The sequence below is a fragment of the Histomonas meleagridis genome (genome assembly GCF_020186115.1).
Source record: "Histomonas meleagridis strain 2922-C6/04-10x chromosome Unknown contig_12, whole genome shotgun sequence".
In the NCBI taxonomy this organism is placed as follows: Eukaryota; Parabasalia; order Tritrichomonadida; family Dientamoebidae; genus Histomonas; species Histomonas meleagridis.
The window spans coordinates 1-21,135 of NW_027150759.1; the positions used below are offsets into that span (position 1 = coordinate 1).

At 29.0% G+C, this 21,135-nt stretch overlaps 5 protein-coding genes across 5 annotated transcripts; 2 read left to right on the forward strand and 3 right to left on the reverse strand.

The window, feature by feature from the left end:
- Positions 1-5,594: 5,594 nt before the first annotated feature.
- On the reverse strand, positions 5,595-8,121 carry GO595_001059 (Elongation factor 2; the record flags this gene model as incomplete). The annotated part of the gene is made up of 2 exons (XM_067913291.1): positions 5,595-7,652; positions 7,747-8,121. 2 exons carry the CDS (start codon positions 8,119-8,121, stop codon positions 5,595-5,597), a joined length of 2,433 nt encoding a protein of 810 aa, XP_067778677.1.
- An 880-nt stretch (positions 8,122-9,001) lies between these two features.
- GO595_001060 (uncharacterized protein) lies at positions 9,002-10,522 on the reverse strand (the record flags this gene model as incomplete). The annotated part of the gene is made up of 1 exon (XM_067913302.1): positions 9,002-10,522. One exon carries the CDS (start codon positions 10,520-10,522, stop codon positions 9,002-9,004), a length of 1,521 nt encoding a protein of 506 aa, XP_067778678.1.
- A 4,846-nt stretch (positions 10,523-15,368) lies between these two features.
- GO595_001061 (DENN domain-containing protein 1A-like) lies at positions 15,369-16,919 on the forward strand (the record flags this gene model as incomplete). The annotated part of the gene is made up of 1 exon (XM_067913313.1): positions 15,369-16,919. The coding sequence occupies one exon, from the start codon at positions 15,369-15,371 to the stop codon at positions 16,917-16,919; it is 1,551 nt and encodes a 516-aa protein (XP_067778679.1).
- Positions 16,920-17,691: 772 nt separating this feature from the next.
- On the reverse strand, positions 17,692-18,279 carry GO595_001062 (Ras-related protein Rab-2A; the record flags this gene model as incomplete). The annotated part of the gene is made up of 1 exon (XM_067913324.1): positions 17,692-18,279. One exon carries the CDS (start codon positions 18,277-18,279, stop codon positions 17,692-17,694), a length of 588 nt encoding a protein of 195 aa, XP_067778680.1.
- A 237-nt stretch (positions 18,280-18,516) lies between these two features.
- Positions 18,517-18,843, forward strand: GO595_001063 (co-chaperone GroES; the record flags this gene model as incomplete). Its single annotated transcript, XM_067913335.1, has 1 exon — positions 18,517-18,843. The coding sequence occupies one exon, from the start codon at positions 18,517-18,519 to the stop codon at positions 18,841-18,843; it is 327 nt and encodes a 108-aa protein (XP_067778681.1).
- Positions 18,844-21,135: the final 2,292 nt, after the last annotated feature.

The window sequence follows — 21,135 nt, forward strand, 5'->3', positions numbered from 1 at the left end:
ACAACTTTCCACGTAGCATTAACAACAACTCATCCGTTATCATCATCAGCTCCAGTAAACATGCAATATTCACGTCAAATCACTAAAATGGAGAAACTCATTCAGCTTTTCCGAATTTCCTTTAGCTAATAACTTTTTTAGTTAGTTAGTTAGTTAGTTAGTTTGTCATGCCAAAAAAAAAAAAAAAATAAATGTCATCATGAATTTAAATATATTTAATTACTTTCAATCAAAACCAACCGATTTATGAAAATCAATCGCGTTTACACCGTTCATCCTTTAGTTTATGTAGCGCGAGTGGGAGCGAGTGCGTAGCACGAAGCTCACATAGCGCTGTGTGTGTGTGGAATGGAGGCCCCGCTGTGTGTGTGTTTTTCCCATCTTTTTTCGATTTCGCTATCGAAAACGATATTACCGTCTTGGAATTAAATGATTTACTTACGTACTTTTTCCTTTCTTCATCGTTTTCTATTCAATTTAGTGGAATGGACCCTTAAATAAAATTTTCTTTTTTTTGTTAAATTTGGATATTTTGAATATTATAAAATTTCCCTACAAATCATTTTTTTTATAATAATACAAATAATGGTTATTCTAATTATAATAGTATAATAATTTTGTTCCTATTATATATATCAATCTATTGATGTATCAATTATATAGAGGTACAATGATTTTCCCGTTGATTGATACATAATTTTTTTAATCTAATAACAAAATAATTATATTAAACTTTGATTTTAATTACTATATATGGCTTAACATTTCTTCTTACATTATTTATATTATATCTCACAGAAACTCGACTTATTAAAAATACAGATCACGATCGAAAGTGGGTGATTAATGTTATGTTTCAGAATTATATTTGGAAATAATTCGAAACATTTGACACATCACTTATGAAAGCATCTAATAATGGGAATCTAGAAATAGTTCAATTACTTCTTGAACATTAAGGAGTTGAAATTAATGCTAAAGATATTTGTTTGTTTTCTTATAAAATTTATTTCAATATAATATTTGTAAATTATTTATATATTTTGATACGTCACTTATGTCTATTATAAAATGGGTTTAACCGTTTTATAGAAAAAGTGATTGAATGCCAAAACGAAACAAATATATCTTATTTAATAAACAATATTTTTCGGAATTAATAAATGAACTTATTATATAAATAGCTATTTAATTATATATTGTAATATTATATTCAGAATTTAAAACGAGAAAAAAAAATATAAAAATTGATTATTTATAAATTCAAGCCTTTGCTTCCTGCTCATAGAATATTGATTCAAATTATTTTTCAGATATTAACTTCAATCATTCCTGTTATTTTGTTTTCATTATTTTTGATTTTGTGCGTAATCTATGATTGATATATTAATGTTTTTTAAATTAAATATAATATTTTTCTGATTATTGTATCCTTAAAGTTAATAAAATAGACATGTATATTATATCATTAATTAATATTAAAATTTAATCAATTTATTTTCTCAATAATAATTTTATAAAAAATATTAGTTGAATGGCGGAGACACTTCTTGAGCAAAGCCCAAAAAGTGGCATTACTTGTATATATATAAAATTAGAACGTTATTTTATAAAAATAGTAAAAGATGTTTATCAATTTAAATGAAGAAGTAACCATCCACCCAAACATTAATAATGTATCTCATGGAAGCATTTGTCGAATACTTAGAAATGAACAACAGAATAGTGAGCATCCCATCAGAAGAAATTCAAAAGACTACCATTATGATTCTTATGCTCTATTAAGCATTTCAGACAAAATAAATCACGAATTAGAAAGTTTAGGACTCACAAATCCATCACCAAAAATGACGAATGCTATGAAACACCATCCAATTTCATTAACTTTTTAAATAACTTGAAAGGGAGAAACATCACTGAATTTAATGAAAAAAAGACAACAATAAAAGATGAATCAATTAAAAAGATTTGCCCATTTTCATGTAGCGATTCGAATCTATATTAGAAAAATGTCAATATATATTATATGAAATTCGTATGCAAATTTCATACAAAAAAATTATATGAATGTTCTGAGAAACATAAAAATTATTATTATTACATAGAAAAAAATATTAATATTAATAAATTGGAAAGCTTTCAGAGTTAAATTATCCATAATAATGAGGAAAATTGTTTGTTAAATTATCACATTTGAATGATTTCATAAACAGTACTATATTCTTCTGCAATAATCGGTGGAATATCATAAATAATTTGTTGGATCTTGTTCTATATTTATGATTAAACATATATAAAACATTGTTGTGAAGTGTTTCATCCTTTCTGTTATAGTTAAGAATAAAAATGCACCCATAAGTGAAATATATCCTATATTTAAATTATGAAGAGTACTCTTCAAGCGCGATTACTAATCCATTGTAATTTGAGATTATCTGTATATGATATAAAAGACCCAAACAATTGTTTTGTGATATCAATTTTGGCGGGCTTTTAACGCTGAAGGAGGATGCGACCGTTTATGACGACCGTTATGCCCTGGAAATACGGTTCCTCTTAAAATATACTGATTTTTTTCTAAAATAAAACAGAAATACATTTCTAAAAAATTAATTATAAACTAATATATGCTATTAAAAAATATAACTATTTATGAAATTATTAGAAAAATCGATCCGAGCATGTCCTATTGAATCCTATATTATAATATATTAAATTATTAAAATAAATTTTAAATTAAACAAATGAATATCTTTAGCATTAATATCAATTCCTTCTTGTTCAAGAAGTAATTGAACTATTTCTGTATGACCTTTTGAAGATGCCAAAATAAGTGCTGTTTTAAAAAATATAAATAATTTCTAAATATTATTTTGATATATCAAATTATTAAAATAAATTTCAAATAAAACAAATAAATATCTTTAGCATTAATATCAATTCCTTCTTGTTCAAGAAGTAATTGAACTATTTCTGTATGACCTTTTGAAGATGCTTTCATAAGTGCTGTTTCAAATAATATAAATAATTTCTAAATATTATTTTGAAATATAAAATAATTATAATAAACATAGTTTTTAGCATTAATATCAATTCCTTCTTGTTCAAGAAGTAATTTAATTATTTCTATATGACCATTTTCAGATGCCCAAATAAGTGCTGTATTAAATTATTTAAATAATTTCTAAATATTATTTTGAATTTCCAAATTATTAAAATAAATTTTAAATTAAACAAATGAATATTTTTAGTATTAATATCAATTCTTTCTTGTTCAAGAAGTAATTGAACTATTTCTGTATGACCATTTCCAGATGCTATCATAAGTGCTGTTACAAATAATATAAATAATTTCTAAATATTATTTTGAAATATAAAATTATCAAAATAAATATCAAATAAAATAAATAAATATCCTTAACATTAATATCAATTCCTTCTTGTTCAAGAAGTAATTGAACTATTTCTGTATGACCATTTGAAGATGCCAAAATAAGTGCTGTTTTAAAAAATATAAATAATTTCCAAATATTATTTTGATATATCATAAAATTATTAAAATAAATTTCAAATAAAACAAATAAATATCTTTAGCATTAATATCAATTCCTTCTTGTTCAAGAAGTAATTGAACTATTTCTGTATGACCTTTTGAAGATGCTTTCATAAGTGCTGTTTCAAATAATATAAATAATTTCTAAATATTATTTTGAAATATAAAATAATTATAATAAACATAGTTTTTAGCATTAATATCAATTCCTTCTTGTTCAAGAAGTAATTTAATTATTTCTATATGACCATTTTCAGATGCCCAAATAAGTGCTGTATTAAATTATTTAAATAATTTCCAAATATTATTTTGATATATCAAATTATTAAAATAAATTTCAAATAAAACAAATGAATATCTTTAGCATTAATATCAATTCCTTCTTGTTCAAGAAGTAATTGAACTATTTCTGTATGACCTTTTGAAGATGCTTTCATAAGTGCTGTTTCAAATAATATAAATAATTTCTAAATATTATTTTGAAATATAAAATAATTATAATAAACATAGTTTTTAGCATTAATATCAATTCCTTCTTGCTCCAAAATATATTTGACAAGTTCCGTGTTTCCTGATCCTGATGAAAATACCAATATATCTTGCGGATTTGAATGCTCTTTAAGAAAATATTCAACTAAAAAAATATTTCCAATATTTGCTGCTTCATTAATGATATTTTCATTAATTTTCATTCCTTCTTTTTCTAAATATGTAAAAATTTCATAATTAAAATATGAAACACATTTTTCTCCTAATTTTTTTTAATTTGTTAATATCTTCAATTTTATTTTCATAAAGAAAATGAAAAATATCATTTCGATGAAATTCAATTGCTGTTTCATATGCATATTTAAATGACGAATGATTTTGTTCACATAAATGAATGATTTCTTCATTTCCACCTGCAACTGCAAATTTACCTGTATTTTTAACATTTGCACCATTCATAAGTAAATATTTAAAACATTTAACAGATCCAAAAAATGCTGCATAATCAATTAATGTAACATTTCTATTTATAAATGAACATCTTTCATAAAGTGATGGTTCAATTTTTTGATTAAAATTAAAATTTGTTTGTGATGATATTTCTTGAAGTTTTTCGATTTCATCATTTCGAATTATTTTTGCAATTTCCTTCGGATTATGTCCTTCTTTAACATATTTCTTATGAAGTTCCCAATCATTCTTTGATAGTTCTTCATAATTTACAAAATCATGTTCCCTTAAAAAGATTGCTAATTTTTCTTTAGACATATAATGTACAAAATAAGCACTCTGGTTGTTTTTTACAATATTTGGTTCAAGAAAATTATGTTCAATCATCGATTCAAGAAGATAAGATGATTCATTTGTATACTTATTGATAAGAAATCGACCAAATATATCAAATATATTGGATTTGATTTTATTACTCTCTTCAAATGCTCTTATTTCTTTTATAATATTCAAAAATAAATCTGCGTTATTATTTTTAATCACAAAGGAATAATATATCATTTGAATAATAATTAAATCGTAAGATAAAGGATGGATTTCATCAAATTTGTCGATTATTAAACCTAAAGATTTGGAGGAATTTACTTCATTCAAACCAAAAATTGCTTGGCTTATTGATAGAAGTGTTTCCCAGTAGCAATTTTCCTTTGGTCTCATTTGGAAAATTGACTTTCTTCACTTTTTGAATGAACTCATGAGGTTAAAATGTCAAAACCGATGAAATTTGAATTTAAATTTTGAATCCAAGTCCATATTAGGTTGGAACAATTTCAATTCTTAACGGTTTTAAGAAAAAGAACCGATATATCAATTCAAATTTGAAGCATGTCATCGTTTTATGCCCGGTCACTATTTTCAACACCGGTCAATTTATGGTAAAGTGCAAAAAGTGATAAATCTGAAATGAAATTTTATTTATGTAATAATTTGTGAAATAGATTGAAAATAAATAGAAATAGATAACAAAAACAATTCATTGCAACAATATTATTATTAAATATTTGAAAAATTTGCAGGAAGGCTTTTATTTATTAATTTAAATTTAAAGTTTATCGAGGTAGTGGTCGAGTGATGGGATATTTTCAGAGAGACCCTTCCTCTTACGGACAGCCTTAATTGTAGCGCTGAGTTGGTTTCCATCTTCGAATGCGTCACCTTGGAGATTTTCCCAGTGGTCGAAGATCATTTGTGGGAATGCCTGACCTGATGTAGCTGATCTGAGATCTTTATCGAAGCCGAATGATTCCATAACAGGAAGATAAGCCTTGATGACCATCAATGGTGTACCTTCACGTTGTTGTTGGTCGAATGCCTTTCCACGACGCTTTGACAAAACTCCGTGAACACCACCGCATACGGTCAATGGTGCTGTGATTTCTGCTAAGTAGACTGGCTCGATCAATGTTGGCTCGGCTGTGTACTCTGAGGCGTAAAGGACGCGACGGCCGCATGGGACAATTTGGCCTCCGTTACGGTGTGATGCATCAGAGTGAAGATATACTTCGACGACGTTGAAACGGACACCACGTAATGGCTCTTCGCAAAGGACACCGATTCTTGTAGCGTTTTGGAAGGCTGAGACAAGGTGCTCCTTAATTTCTTGTAAGTATTCGGCGGATTTGGTGGTATCGACGAGTAAGTTTGGACCTGTTGTGTCTGGGCCGAATGACCAAACACGACGTGCGTCTGTTTGCTCCCATCCGTACTTGTTGACGAGTTCCTTGGCGCGTGTCTTGTTATCCATACGAGATGTGATTTCGTTGGACTCGACGGCCTTGAGCAAGTCGTCGCCTAATGGCTGCGCTTGCATCATGACACGGTTGAGCTTGTTTGCAGACTTAGCCATGCAGACAACTGATGATGTTTGTGTGACTGTTTCGCGGAATGAAACGACTGGTGGAGAGCGCTTGATTGGAACACCTGCGTAATCTTCTTCGAGATCCTTGAGACAGATTTCAAGATGTAATTCACCTGCACCTGCAATGATATGTTCTCCTGTTTCTTCATGGGAGACTTGGATACATGGGTCAGACTTGGCGAGACGGTTCAAACCTTCGATAAGCTTTGGTAAGTCGGATGCTACCTTAGTTTCGACGGCTACACGAACGACTGGTGCGACAGAGAACTTCATAGCCTTGAGTGGGTATGCGACTTCTGATGTGGTGATAGTACCGGACTTGACGAGGTATTGATCAATACCGACTAATGAAATTGTGTTACCGCATGGGCAGTTTTGGATGTTTTCGACCTTACGACCCATCATAAGGATTGTACGTTGGATGTTTGTGACGTGTAAGTCTTCTTTACTGCCTGGAACATAGTTAGCGCCCATAACACGGACACGTTGGCCTGTTGCAACTGTACCTGAGAAGACACGTCCGAATGCATAGAAACGTCCACGTTCTGTTGTTGGAACCATCTTGGAGACGTAGAGCATTAATGGACCGTTTGGATCGCAGTCACGGATGGCAATGGCGCATTCATCGTCCATTGGACCTGTGTAAAGTGTTTCGCAACGATACTTTTGGGCAACTGCTGGTGATGGTAAGTGAAGGACAATCATTTCGAGAAGTGCTTCAGCAGCTGGTAACCAACGGCGGTAGACAGCAGAAAGGAGTTCACGGCCTTCCATTGATTCTTCATCTTCCCTAAGCTTGATGCCGAGCTTCTTGAACATTTCCATGTACTTAGCCTTCTCTCCGGCCATGATAGCACGTGATAATGTGACTATTGGCTTAAGAACAAATTGGCAGAAGGTACGTTCGAGCATTTGGCCTTTATCGTTTGTGCACTTGTGGAGGAATTTCTTCGATGATGCATCCCAGTAACGTTCACCCCAAAGTTGTGGCATGAATTTGGATTGTTGAACACCGAATTTGGCGGAATACATCTTGGCGAATTTGGTAAGTGTGAAGCCAAAACCGTGGAGACCAGAGCCGAAGCAAACTGTACCCTTGGCTGGTGAAACTGTGAGATTACCCATTGGACCTTCTTCATCTGTGTATGTGGCAATGATAACGTTGACATTATCAACGGATTTGGAGAATGTTTGGTACATTTCTTCTGGGTCAGAGTTTAATTCTAAAAGGCAACGATCAATCTTGTTAACAATAACGACTGGTTTGATACGCTCAGAAAGGGCTTGACGTAAAACAGTTTCTGTTTGTACGCAAACACCTTCGATACAAATCGACAACAACAAGTGCACCATCTGTAACACGAAGAGCTGCTGTAACTTCAGCGGAGAAATCGATGTGTCCCGGAGAATCGATAAGGTTGATTAAGAAACCATTGCCTTCAGAATCTGCTGGAACTTCATCATCTGGCATTGTGTAGTAAAGAGAAACACCTGTGGATTTGATTGTGATACCACGTTCTTGTTCATCAACACGTGTATCTGTGTAACGCATTTCACCTGCTGCATCGTTAGAAATAATACCTGCACGGGAGATAAGAGAATCGGTAAGTGTTGATTTACCGTGATCAACGTGGGCGATAACGGACATGTTACGGATGTTCCTCTTCTTGTCCATAACTGCACGAAGTTGTTCGATCGTGAAGTTAACCATGAATCAAAGTGAATCTGACACCTCTCAATTCCACGACCACGGCCAGTAGGCGAGACCGTTAGACAGCGTGCGACTGAAACAGGCCGACGTTAAATTTTGGCAGTTATGATGAAAATCTAAATAATATTATCCAGAAATAAGTGATTTCTGTCAAAAAGATGAAATGTAAAAACATTGAAATGTGTATACAAATAATTGTTGGGATTTCTGTTGGATGATAACTTTTTGTTCGAACAAATTTCAAATTTGAAGAATGATGCAATGCAAGCCAAATGCTCTTTCCGAATGTGGAAAAATAGTTATTAATCATTCTGAAATGTGGTTGATTTCATAACAATGTCATTTATATTTATGATTGATTATTTTTTTAGTTACTTGTTCACAAATATATTGCGAATATTATTATGAATAATCAAGTCCAATTGGACATCTGTTTTTGATATTAAAATCTTTCTCAAGATGTTTGCTCATTATGATACAATTAATAAGATATTATTGATAATATATGATCTTATTGTTACAAACATTCCTTATATCTGCGCTGTTTTATGTAATTTCTTGGATAATTTCTTTATATATATAAAGGCGATTAATATAAATAAAGCAATATAACCCTAATATCAGAAATACCTTCCCTATGTAAAATCGACAATACTGGATTATCAGATATTTGTCAACAATATTCAATTCTTATGTATCATTATATAGAAGTGTTTATAAAAAATGTTATAAGAAATTTTTAAAAATGCATCTAATGGAGGAAAATTATAAAACTTTAAGAAAATAATTTTGAAACACATTTTTCATCAAATGTCCAAAGTAATTCATTTTCTTCTGATTTTCACATTCATATTTCGAATACAATAAAAGATAAAAAAGTTTAAGCAAAAGAAAACAAAAAGGGGAACAATCCGCATCCGTTCAGTTCCCCGATAACAATTTTTTCATTTTCGTTATCTACGTTTTTGAAGCACATGTCCTTTGAAGTCATTTCCAAGTTAACTGTTTTCTGTTCGTTCATGTACAACTTAAAGTTTACGTTTTCCATTTGCACTTCGTTTTTTACTTTATCCTTCATGAAAACGAACTTTATGTTATTAATTTTTCCTTTTGCTTGTGTCCCATTTAACTTTTTCTCAGACAATTCCTTAATTTTGTTCTTCAAATTCTCAAAATCCGCAATTGTTACATCGATTAATATGTTTCCTGGAACATTAAATATCGAACAATTCGTTTCCGCCTTCGAATTCATATGGTCCTCAATCGATATCGAGAAATTACTTGGGTTTAGGTAACTTCTTTCTGTCGGATCAATCGTAGGAATAGATAATGACATTGCTCCGCCATCTTTCGCTGTTATGAATTCTTCGCCGTTTATAAACAATTGAATATTCGGTATCGTCAGAAACGCTTTAGAAATTGATGGACAATCACTAAAGTTATTCGACGTAAATGTTGTCCCTGAATTAACAATCAAATCAACAACTATCGTCGAGTCAATTTGAACATGTATTAATATGGACCCTTTGAAGGTGACCGTTATGCGCGATAGGAACGATAGCATTGATGGCAAATGATTACATACTTGAAGATTCCGCTTGGTGACATCCCACCCTTTGTATGAGTCCGATACAAGTTGCTTAATAGAGGTAATGGCTTCCATAAGTTCAGGACTAAGATTGAACGTAAGATCTTTATGAAGAAAAACATCCATCTCAGATTGATTGAACTGAAGATTCATCCGCTTCTTAACAACAGTACGAGCTGTTACGGGTATAGATTCAATGACCATTCCAAGAAATTGATCAAAATTATGTTTGTGTTCAACAATGTAAAAGCTGTCAAGTGTGAGCTTCATCTCTTTGTAAACAAACCCGGTTTGAGATATGAGTTGGCGAAGTGCCATAGAAGTATCAATAAGAAAATTGTTATTGGTTGCATATTGAACAAAGTTAGAAAATGTGAGACAAACTGTATAAGAGTTTGCAACGTTAAGGTTAACTTTGAGGCTTTTGACTTTGATTGATGAGACATCAAGTTCAGATTGGATGGAATCAGCAGGAAATCCAAGCGATGGAATGCTGCTAAGGTCATACTCCATTGCTATATCTTCTCCCGTTATTAGGTCTATGTTTACAACAACTTGGTCGCAACTGATTCTAATAGGAGTTGTATCAGAATTGATAACAGATTTCTTTATAGAAAGTTTAGACACTGTACCACTGGTGAGTCTGAATGGACCAAAAGCTGATAAAAAAAACGAGATGTTTTTTGGATGAAGTTGCAGATTTTGCATCTTCAGTTGTGCCTTCATTGTAGTCTTTGCATTTGCAGGGTTATAGTTCGAAAATAAGAACGAAAATTGTGGATTGACAAGTCTTGAAAACACAATGTTACTCATCTGGTGGAATGACGGTTTGTTAGGTTGTCAGAATAGAAAAAGTGTCGTATATAACCGCCAAATGATCATTCTGTGTCGTTTTTTTGTAAACATTTGAAAAATTGTATACATCATTCAAAGATTGAGTACCTTTTTTTTACAATCCATATTAACGGACAACTACATTCATGACTTTGAAAATTATAGTTTTTTCAAAATGATCCCATAACATTTCAGAATATTTTTGCAATGCATTACACCATGTTCTTTGTGTCATAAAACAAAATAAACATTTTTTGTACATTTAGAAATGTATCAAATTTCAATTTACATGTTTTTATTTGATTTCTAAATATGTATGAAAAATAATATTGAGAATTTCAGGTTAGTGAGAATCATATTTTTTCATTCTAACAATATATCTTTTTCTCAAAAGATGATTTCATTTATGTTTCAAAATATGCAAGCAATGGATGGAGCTAATTTGTAAAAATACATTATAGATATTCTATAAGCATAATTTTTACTGTAAATGGTTTATGATGGAATTTTATGTTTTTACCGAAACTTAATTCTAACATATAAAAATATGGAAACAAAGTTAATTTTGCTGAATGGAAAAGCTTTTATCTCTGAAGTATATATTGCTATACTCGAAAAATTATTCCTTTAGCTTACCGTTTAAAATCGTAACCCAGTGTGTGCGATTCCATTTTGTATGAAGCCATGATATTGTCAAAACACGTGCTTTATGATGATACTACTAACATAAACACAGGAGATAAAAATTTGAATCATCAATCATCAATTTACATGAAATTCCTTATTAAACTTGAGAAAACCATATTCAGTTTAAACGAAGGAAACTTCCATTCATTTTCATCACGAAAGTGTGTATTTGATATTTACATAAATTTTTTAGAGACAATTCAAATAAAAGAAGAAGAAATTAATCAAAGTGTCGTTAAACTAAATTCAATTTTTATCAAACGCATAGCTAACATGGAACTCATTGGCTTTTTGGCAAAGATGGTTGAATATCACTGCAATAATTTGCCAACAGTGAGTTCGACAGACGTATTTTTGGCTAATGAGGATCAAGCTATTTATCATTCTTGAAAATTAGTGTTATAAGCCGTTTTTAGCGAAGTTATCTTTAACGGTCATTAGGGGACACTTCTAACCGTTAAATTTCAATGATCATTTTTGGAGCTGATGGATAATGGTATCACCCAAGATCAAATAACAACGACAACAAATTATTCAGAAAAGGAAAGTGAAAATATTTATCTGGAATCACTTCTTTCGCTCGAACATATAATATTTAATTTAACTGAAGAAAATCTTAATTCATAAATTCAACAAACGCTGAAATTATTTGACACAAATTTCCCTCGTTCATTTAATATTAATATTAGTGAATTAATTTATATGGCTTTTGTATCACGAAAGAACAAAAGTTCTGTTTATATTAATTATTTGAAATCAATTCAAACAAAAGAAGAAGAAATGGATAAAAGTAATCCCAAAATATTTGATTTTTTCATTGGATACATATGCAATATTGCATCACAAGAATCAAACTATCTAAATTAGTAAAATGATTGATCTAAATACCTCATGAAGATATAAAAAATAATAATATTTCAAAATATTTTGCACAATATAAAACAGAAAAACAAAGTAAACGAAAATATTTTCAACCTTTAGAATCAATTTTTTTAAAAAATTATGAAGAACTATCAAAGAATGATTGGGAACTTCATAAGAAATATGTTAAAGAAGGACATAATCCAAATGAAATTGCAAAAATAATTCGAAATGATGAAATCGAAAAACTTCAAGAAATATCATCACAAACAAATTTTAATTTTAATCAAAAAATTGAACCATCACTTTATGAAAGATGTTCATTTATAAATAGAAATGTTACATTAATTGATTATGCAGCATTTTTTGGATCTGTTAAATGTTTTAAATATTTACTTATGAATGGTTCTGATATAAAAAATACAGGTGAATATGCAGTTGCAGGTGGAAATGAAGAAATCATTCATTTATGTGAACAAAATCATTCGTCATTTAAATATGCATATGAAACAGCAATTGAATTTCATCGAAATGATATTTTTCATTTTCTTTATGAAAATAAAATTGAAGATATTAACAAATTAAAAAAAAAAAAAAAAAAATGTGTTTCATATTTTAATTATGAAATTTTTACATATTTAGAAAAAGAAGGAATGAAAATTAATGAAAATATCATTAATGAAGCAGCAAATATTGGAAATATTTTTTTAGTTGAATATTTTCTTAAAGAGCATTCAAATCCGCAAGATATATTGGTATTTTCATCAGGATCAGGAAACACGGAACTTGTCAAATATATTTTGGAGCAAAAAGGAATTGATATTAATGCTAAAGATATTTATTTGTTTTATTTATTATTTATTTTAATAATTTGGAAATTCAAAATAATATTTGAAAATTATTTAAAATATTTAATACAGCACTTATGTTAGCATCTGAAAATGGTTACACAGAAATAGTTAAATTACTTCTTGAACAAGAAGGAATTGATATTAATGCTAAAAATATTTATTTGTTTTGATTAAAATATTTTTTAATAATTTTATATTTCAAAATAATATTTGGAAATTATTTAAAATATGGACAGCACTTATGTACGAGTCTAGAAATAATCATACAAAGATGGAATTGATTCATATTAATGGGAAGCCTAAAGAGATTTACAATTTTAACCATTAATTCATATGAAATCTATTTTCGAACATATTTTCTGAAAAACATATCATCTCTAAAAACTTTTAATATGATTTGATTTGTTACATTGCATTTTATTGAGATACTTGAATATGAATATTTTTCAATGAGGATCTTTCTAAATGAATACACTTTTTGAGTTTTTTACAGATTTTCTTGACTATTCATAGTCAAATACTATTATCTCTAATCCCATTTTTTATCTATTGGTATTGTAAAAGTTCGATTATCAAAACAGTATCACATTCCTGAATCTGTGGATGGTACCACAAATGGGAAATGGATAAGGAATGGATACCATATGTTGGATCTGTTCATGGAGCTTATCATAAAGTCTTCACAGATAATGAAGGAAAATCAATTTAAGTTTTAATCAGAACGAATTTTATTCAACAAGATATACTATTACAAAAAACAGACTCTATTAATCATGTATCCCAGATATGATGTTTAGTTCAAAATTTTGTATTTGATCTTAAAAAACGTAACAGGCGTAGCAGAAGAAATTTTCAATTGATGTTTAAATGAAAGCCGTGAGAAACCTGATTGAAACTAAACCAGTTAATCAAATCATCAACTGTGATGAAACACCATAGCATATACTGTCTTATTTTATAAAGACATGGGCACATATTGGATCAGATGCTGTTAATATCATAGTTCTTGATTCAGAAGAAACTATGACCTCTGTGATAACCTCAGTTTTATATTTGCAGGCACCAAGCTGCCATTGTTTCATATAGCTAGAGAAACGACTAATTTGGTCGAAAGAACAAAGATTGATAACATTTCATACCATAACTCATCAAGATGGATGAAACAAGACAATTTCGAAACATATTTGAATTATTCTCAATGCAATGCTTGGGAAGACAATAGCCCTGATACAATAAGTTAATCTTGGTCAATTTACCAAATTTGACTTAAATAAACATTTTTGATTTTATTCTCATCCATGAATGTGTTGGAAACAATATGCTGTGAAAGAGGGTCTTTTTATTAATGAGCTTTGGCTTTTTCTGATATCAGATAATATAATTTTGAAAAAAATTTATTCTAAATTTGTTAATAAAACATATTTTCGATTTGGTTTGGGAGTGCATGGAGACTGGTCACTAATTATATATGTAGCGAGATATGTATGAGAAATTTCTATTGTTTTGCCGTACCCTATATAATATCCGTTAATACTATTTGTTACAAGACTACCATTAATAGTTAAATCATTGTTAATAATATTATGAATATGATTTTTCAAAGCATTATGATTAATAGAATAACCATTAATTATATTTACTAACAAACGATTTATATTTTTTTACAAATCCATTATAGTGTTAATTTTGCTAAACATTTGATTTAAATAATGCATATTCATAATGTTTAACTGTTTAACAGTTAATTCTCTTACTAAAATATTATTTATAAGTTTTTTAAACGATTATCCAAAGGATTTATTATTAAATGATACCTGCCATATGTAAATATGAAAGATTTATCAATACTATCGATTGTTGTGAAATATATTCCATTAGATAATGTATCAGAAGTTTTACTTTGATTTACAACACTATTCTTATTCTTAAAAGATTTTACAATGAATTTTATTCTAGCAAATTGGTTATTGTTATGACTATTTTTCATTAAATGTACAAAACTGATAATCATTTATCTTCTAGAGAAGAAAATTATACAAATTAAGATTTACATGAAAGTTTCATATGAAAAAGAATTAACAAATGTTAATAAATATAATAGTTATACATTTAGATATCCACAACGTTGGTTAGATTCAACCACGTTTGAACAAAGCTATCGGTATTGGAAAGTTAAAACATTATATATAATAAAAACAAAAAATGATTTTCTCATGTAACTTACAAGATAACATAAAAAAAAATTCGTGAAATTGACTTTTTGATATAACTCAATGAATATTTTTATAGGTTTTGACGTTAACAAATGTTTGCAAACCAAATACAAATGTCTGACAACTAGTAATAAAATGCTCACAAATATTTTATTTTTTCTATGAAATTTGAATGTAAACTTTACAATCAGATATTTTACTGCCATAAAAAGGATGCTTTCATTTTTAACAGAGCAGGATTTTCTATTCGAATATGTTTATAACGTAGTCCAAGGATCTGAATCTGTTTCAATTTATCAGAAAACATCAGAAGTTCCAGAATCAATTAGCAATAATCTCAAAACATTTTGTTTTCCTTTTGAAAAATGCGATATAAAAAATCTTGAGCAATTTAACTTCGCATTTACTGATTCTGATCGCAAATTACTTTTTGCTTTTGTTCATTATCATATTGCAGAAGATAATAAAATTCATGCTTATTGTCTCATATCAAAAAGATATCACCCTACACTCTATTCAGAGATAATAAGTAACATTGCAGGATTAGATAAAATTCAGCAAAAAGAATATATTTCGGAAGTTATCAATTTAAAACTTAATGTATTTCCATATGATAATACATTAGACACAGCTGCTGCTTCTCTTCTCAACATTAAAAGTATTGACCACCTTAGTCCATCAAATGAACTTTTGAAAATTTATTTATATCTTTTTTCGAAGTATAATATCACAGATATTCTTCACTGTACCGTTGCAATGCTTTTTGACTACAGAATTATTGTTGTTTCATCCTCGGCCAAGGTTCTAAGTGATACTGCATTTTCCCTTCTTGGGCTTCTTTATCCACTTACATGGCCCGGATCCTTCATTCCAATTCTTCCCGCAGCTATTCAAACTGCTCTTGAAGCTCCGTTTTCTTTTATAATTGGACTTCATTCATCTCTATCATTAAATCTCCTTAATGACAATCGTTATTTTGTAATAAATGCTGATGCTCGTTATACTTCTACCGTAGGTATAGAAAATCTTCCACAAAACTTAAATGATCTTATTGATAGAACATCTGAAAACATTCGTATGACTCTTAAGAAGTATTGGCCTATGTTTCCCTTCAAGAAGCTGCAAAACAAATTCCGTAAATTCATTACTAATTTTATGGGAGAAGTATATTCTGTTGATCCAAAACAACCTCAACAGATTTACAATAGTTTCACCAAATTTTCCAGTAAAAATAGTAATGAACTTCCAACTGTATTTAGTCAAACGCAGTTCATTGATCAATTTATGCGCATTTGTTTTGTAGAAAAAGACAAAAACACCATCGAATTGTTTTGGAGCACCCCGCGGGGTGCCTCAAATAATATTCGAACAGAAAATAAAGAGGATACAAATACATCCCTCAGAAAAATACAAAATGAAACTTATAACAGGAAAAGCGTAACAATAGCAGCATTTGGTTTACAACATCGTCGATCAAATTCAATTACTAGCAATTTTGAATCAGCAGAAAAGAAAAGAAGAAGGAAACATCGTACAACACCTACAGATACAACCACCGATGCACAACAACAAAAACCACATCATAGAAAGCATCGCAAAACAACAAGAAATAGTTTAACATACATTGATCCTTTAAATATGAATTTACAGGAAAACAGAACAAGAGCTATTTCAGGAACATCTTATACAGATACAAATAGCGAGAAAGATTTACCTATATCAGACGAAGAAGGTAATCCAATCAAATTTGTTAAATTTGTTTAATTTGAAATTTCAGTTATAAATGGGTTGTTGTGTAAGCACATTTTCAAAATTAATTGGGGTTATAAAAATCGATAATTTCAAATTATCAAAACATAATGTTTATATATTTATTCTAAAGGTATATCTTAACTCTTGTTTTACATGTGTGTTGAATTGATTTTATGAAATTTTAAGAAATTATGTAGAAATATCTTCAATATAATATTAAAAGTAAATTTGGAAAAATAAGCAATTTTATTATCTAAGCCAAAAATATTTTTTTTTTCAATACTCAATTAATATGTTAGCAAACTTGAACAATGTTTTCAACCCTTTTTACCACAAAATATTTATTCAAATTCATAATGTATACATTTGGAACTCCTCCATGTATAAATTGTATGCCATAGGTATTAAAGAAAACTTTATTATAACAATTGTTAATGTAAATACATTTGTTATTGTATAATCTAGAAGTCATGCCTTTGTCGTATATGTAGTTAATGGATTTTAAATGTTAGGAGCAAAGAGAGTAGTTCCGTCTAGCTGTCAATCAAAACCTAATATCACCAAGTCAGACGATTAAAATCCATTCATTTATACAAAAGGTAAATGAAAAAATTGAATCGGAGTTTTTTCTCAGCCTTCTGGAATTCCAGAAGAAACCCCAGGGAAGAAAACTCACACGAAATAACACACCGAATATGTTAAACATTTGGCCAAATGTTTTGTTTGTCTAAAATTTTAGGTTTGAAAAAAACGAAATAATTACGTATTTCTTTAAAGCGATTCCTCAGCAACACATGGTTTCATTTGCATTTTTGTTGAGATCTAACTGTGAAATTTGTGATTGTTCTCTATTTTTCTTTTTTGTATAAACAGCATGAATGCATTCATTAAATGCATTTTCAACATTATCCCCATTAAGTGCTGATGTTTCAAAAAACATTATTCCGTGTCGGTCAGCAAGCTCTTGACCTTGTGATGTAGGAACAGTTCTTTGTGCCTCAATATCTGTTTTATTTCCAAATAGTGCTATTATACAATCTTCTGGTGCTAATATGCAAACATCTTTGATCCAATCTTCCACCTTTTCAAAAGAAGAGTTATCTGTGATATCATATACAATAATTGCACAAACGCTATCACGATAATAACTTCTTGTAATAGATCTGAAAACCTCTTGACCTGCTGTATCCCAGATTTGCACTTTAATGTTTTTATCTTCAATTTTTACAATTTTAATTGAAAATGTCACACCTACTGTAACATCATGAATTGGTTGAAATCGATTCTCATCAAAACGAAGGATAAGGCATGATTTACCAACAGAAGAGTTACCGACAACAATGAATTTGTATGTCGCACTGATGTCGCTCATTTCCAAGCAGGGAAATTTAAGGGCATTCAATCTTTTGAATCGTCCTATCAATTTCTCAGAAAAAAATTTCGGTGTTTTATTGCATTGAAAAAAGTTGTTTCAAATACCCACAAAAGCGATAAATCAGAAAAAATGAAGGAAAATCGGTTTTTAATAACGTTTCATACTTTTCATATAAACTATACAAAATGGTGTGATCAGCAAATTGACTGGAAACATGTTCAGCCATTTATAGTCATGCTCTCATTTACAAGGTCTTTTGCAAAATCTCCCGTACAATCTTTACAGCCTCTTTGGGATTATTGCTTAGTTCAAAGATTTGTTACTCCTGAAAAAACAAATTCCGGATTATATATTCCTGATGCTGTTAAAGGAAGACATAACGAAGGATTAGTAATAGCAACAGGACCAGGAAAGAGAGACAAAAAAGGAAATTATACTCCATTAACTCTTAAACCAGGCGACAGAGTATATCTTGCTGATTGGAGTGCAAACGAAGTTAAATTTGATGGAAAGGAATATCTTCTCGTTCGTGAAGAAGATATCCTTGGCAAACTCAAGTAAACTAAAAATAAATGTAAATTTTCAAAATCGATTTTACAAGTATTAAATTTGCATCAAATGTGCATTGCACGGTTTCACTTTGCATAATCATGCAGATTTTGAGATAGAATTATCTACGAGATTAGTTTTTTAAATGGTCCCATTGTTTCCTTGAAATCATCTACAAATGGATCTTTAACAATATTATTTAAGATTAATCCAACATTTGTTTAAATATTTTCATTCAATTTCTTCTTTGATGTTACTTTCTAAAATGCTTTATTTATTATGAAAACGAATAATTATAATAACAAGTGCTAAAACAATGATAATGAAAACAACACCTTCACAAACAATAATAATAACAATTTGGTTTTATCATCATTCGTATCATTTTCATTTTGATTAACATTGGTGTCATAAGAAATGTGAAGAATATTCGATGACTGTAAATTTGTAAAATAAGATTAAAAAAACTGTAATATTTTTTATACATAAAAACTAATAAATATGTTATTTATTAATATAATTTCAGGTTTTTAACGAAATATATTTTTACTTTTTGGTTTATCCTTTATATGCTGATACCTTAATACAGTTATTGTATAAATCTATTGGGGACATTTTACAAATTTTGTAATATTTAATCAAATTTAAATGTTATCAATGGTATTATTTTCTATGAAATCACCTGCAAATGGATCTTCGTCAATATTTGAAAAGCTCGCTCCAACATCTGCTGAAATTGTAGCAGTTTTTCCAATGTCTTCTTCGCTGATACTTTCCAAAATGCTTTGTTTCTTATTCCGAATACGAATAAGTACAATAACAAGTGCTAAAACAATGGTAATGAAAACAACACAAACACAAACAATAATTATAATAATTTTGGTTTTATCATCATTCGTATCATTTTCATTTTGATTAATAATTGTATAAAATCCTGTATAATAAGAAATATATGAAGAATATTCAATAACTGTGTATTCATAATAAATAAAGAATGTTTCAAGATAATAATAAGATGAATTTAATAATGAAATAGATATAGTGTTTGTGAAAACTGTTTTAGGGATAATTGTTTGAGTGATTGTACTTGCAAAAACTAAAGTATGAATAAATGTTGCACCAAATTGTAATGATTCAGTAAATGTATTCGATTGACTAAAAGTATTCGACTGAGAAAATGTATTCGAATATGTAAAAGAATTTGTAAATGTATGTGTTGGCCAAATATTTTGATCACATTCTTCGACTAATTCACCTTTAATTACACCTAAATTATCGAATTTTGATCCTTGATATTCATATGATGTCATTACATATTTTGCAGGAACATTTGCGAAAATATTCGATCCAAGTTTCGGTGATTTATAACCAGTAAAATATATACATTTGAGATTGTTACAATTTTGAAATGCATAATTTTGGATGTACTTAACATTTTCTCCAATGATAACAGTTTCTAAGTTTGAACATGAAGAAAATGCATATGATCCAATTTGGATAACAGAGTTTGGAATCGTAACATTTACTAATGATGTACAATGATAAAATGTATCTGATTCAAGAAATCTAATAGAATTTGGAATGACAATATTAATTAATGATTCACAATAATAAAATGCATCTGATCCAATATAAAAAACTGATTTTGGAATGGTAATATTAATTAATGCTTCACAATAATAAAATGCATTTGATCCAATATAAGAAACTGATTTTGGTATTATAAAATCAGTTAATGATGAACAGTAAGAAAATGCATTATTTTCAATTCTTTCTAAATTTTCACCTTTAATAATTGTCGTTAATTTAGAACAATAATAAAATGAAGCACTTCCAATTGTTATAACAGAATTTGGAATTTCAAATGTTTCACTATTAAATCCTTCTGGACAAGAAATTATTGTCGAACAATTTTTATCATAAAGAATTCCATTAATATCAGAATAATAATTATTTTCTTCAGATACTGTGATAGATTCGAAATTTGGACAATTCCCAAAACAATATGATCCAATAGATTTAACTGATTTTGGAATTGTAATATTTATTAATGAAGTACATTTCCGAAATGCAGAATTACCGATGGTTGTCACATTTTCTCCAATGATAACAATTTCTAAGTTAGAACAATCATAAAATGCTTCTTGTTTAATGAATATAACAGAATTTGGAATTGCAATATTTGTTAATGATATACAAGAACAAAATGAATAACTATCTATTGTTGTAACATTTTCCCCAATGATAACATTTACTAATTTGGAACATGAATAAAATGTATTTTGTTGAATTAGAGTAACTAAA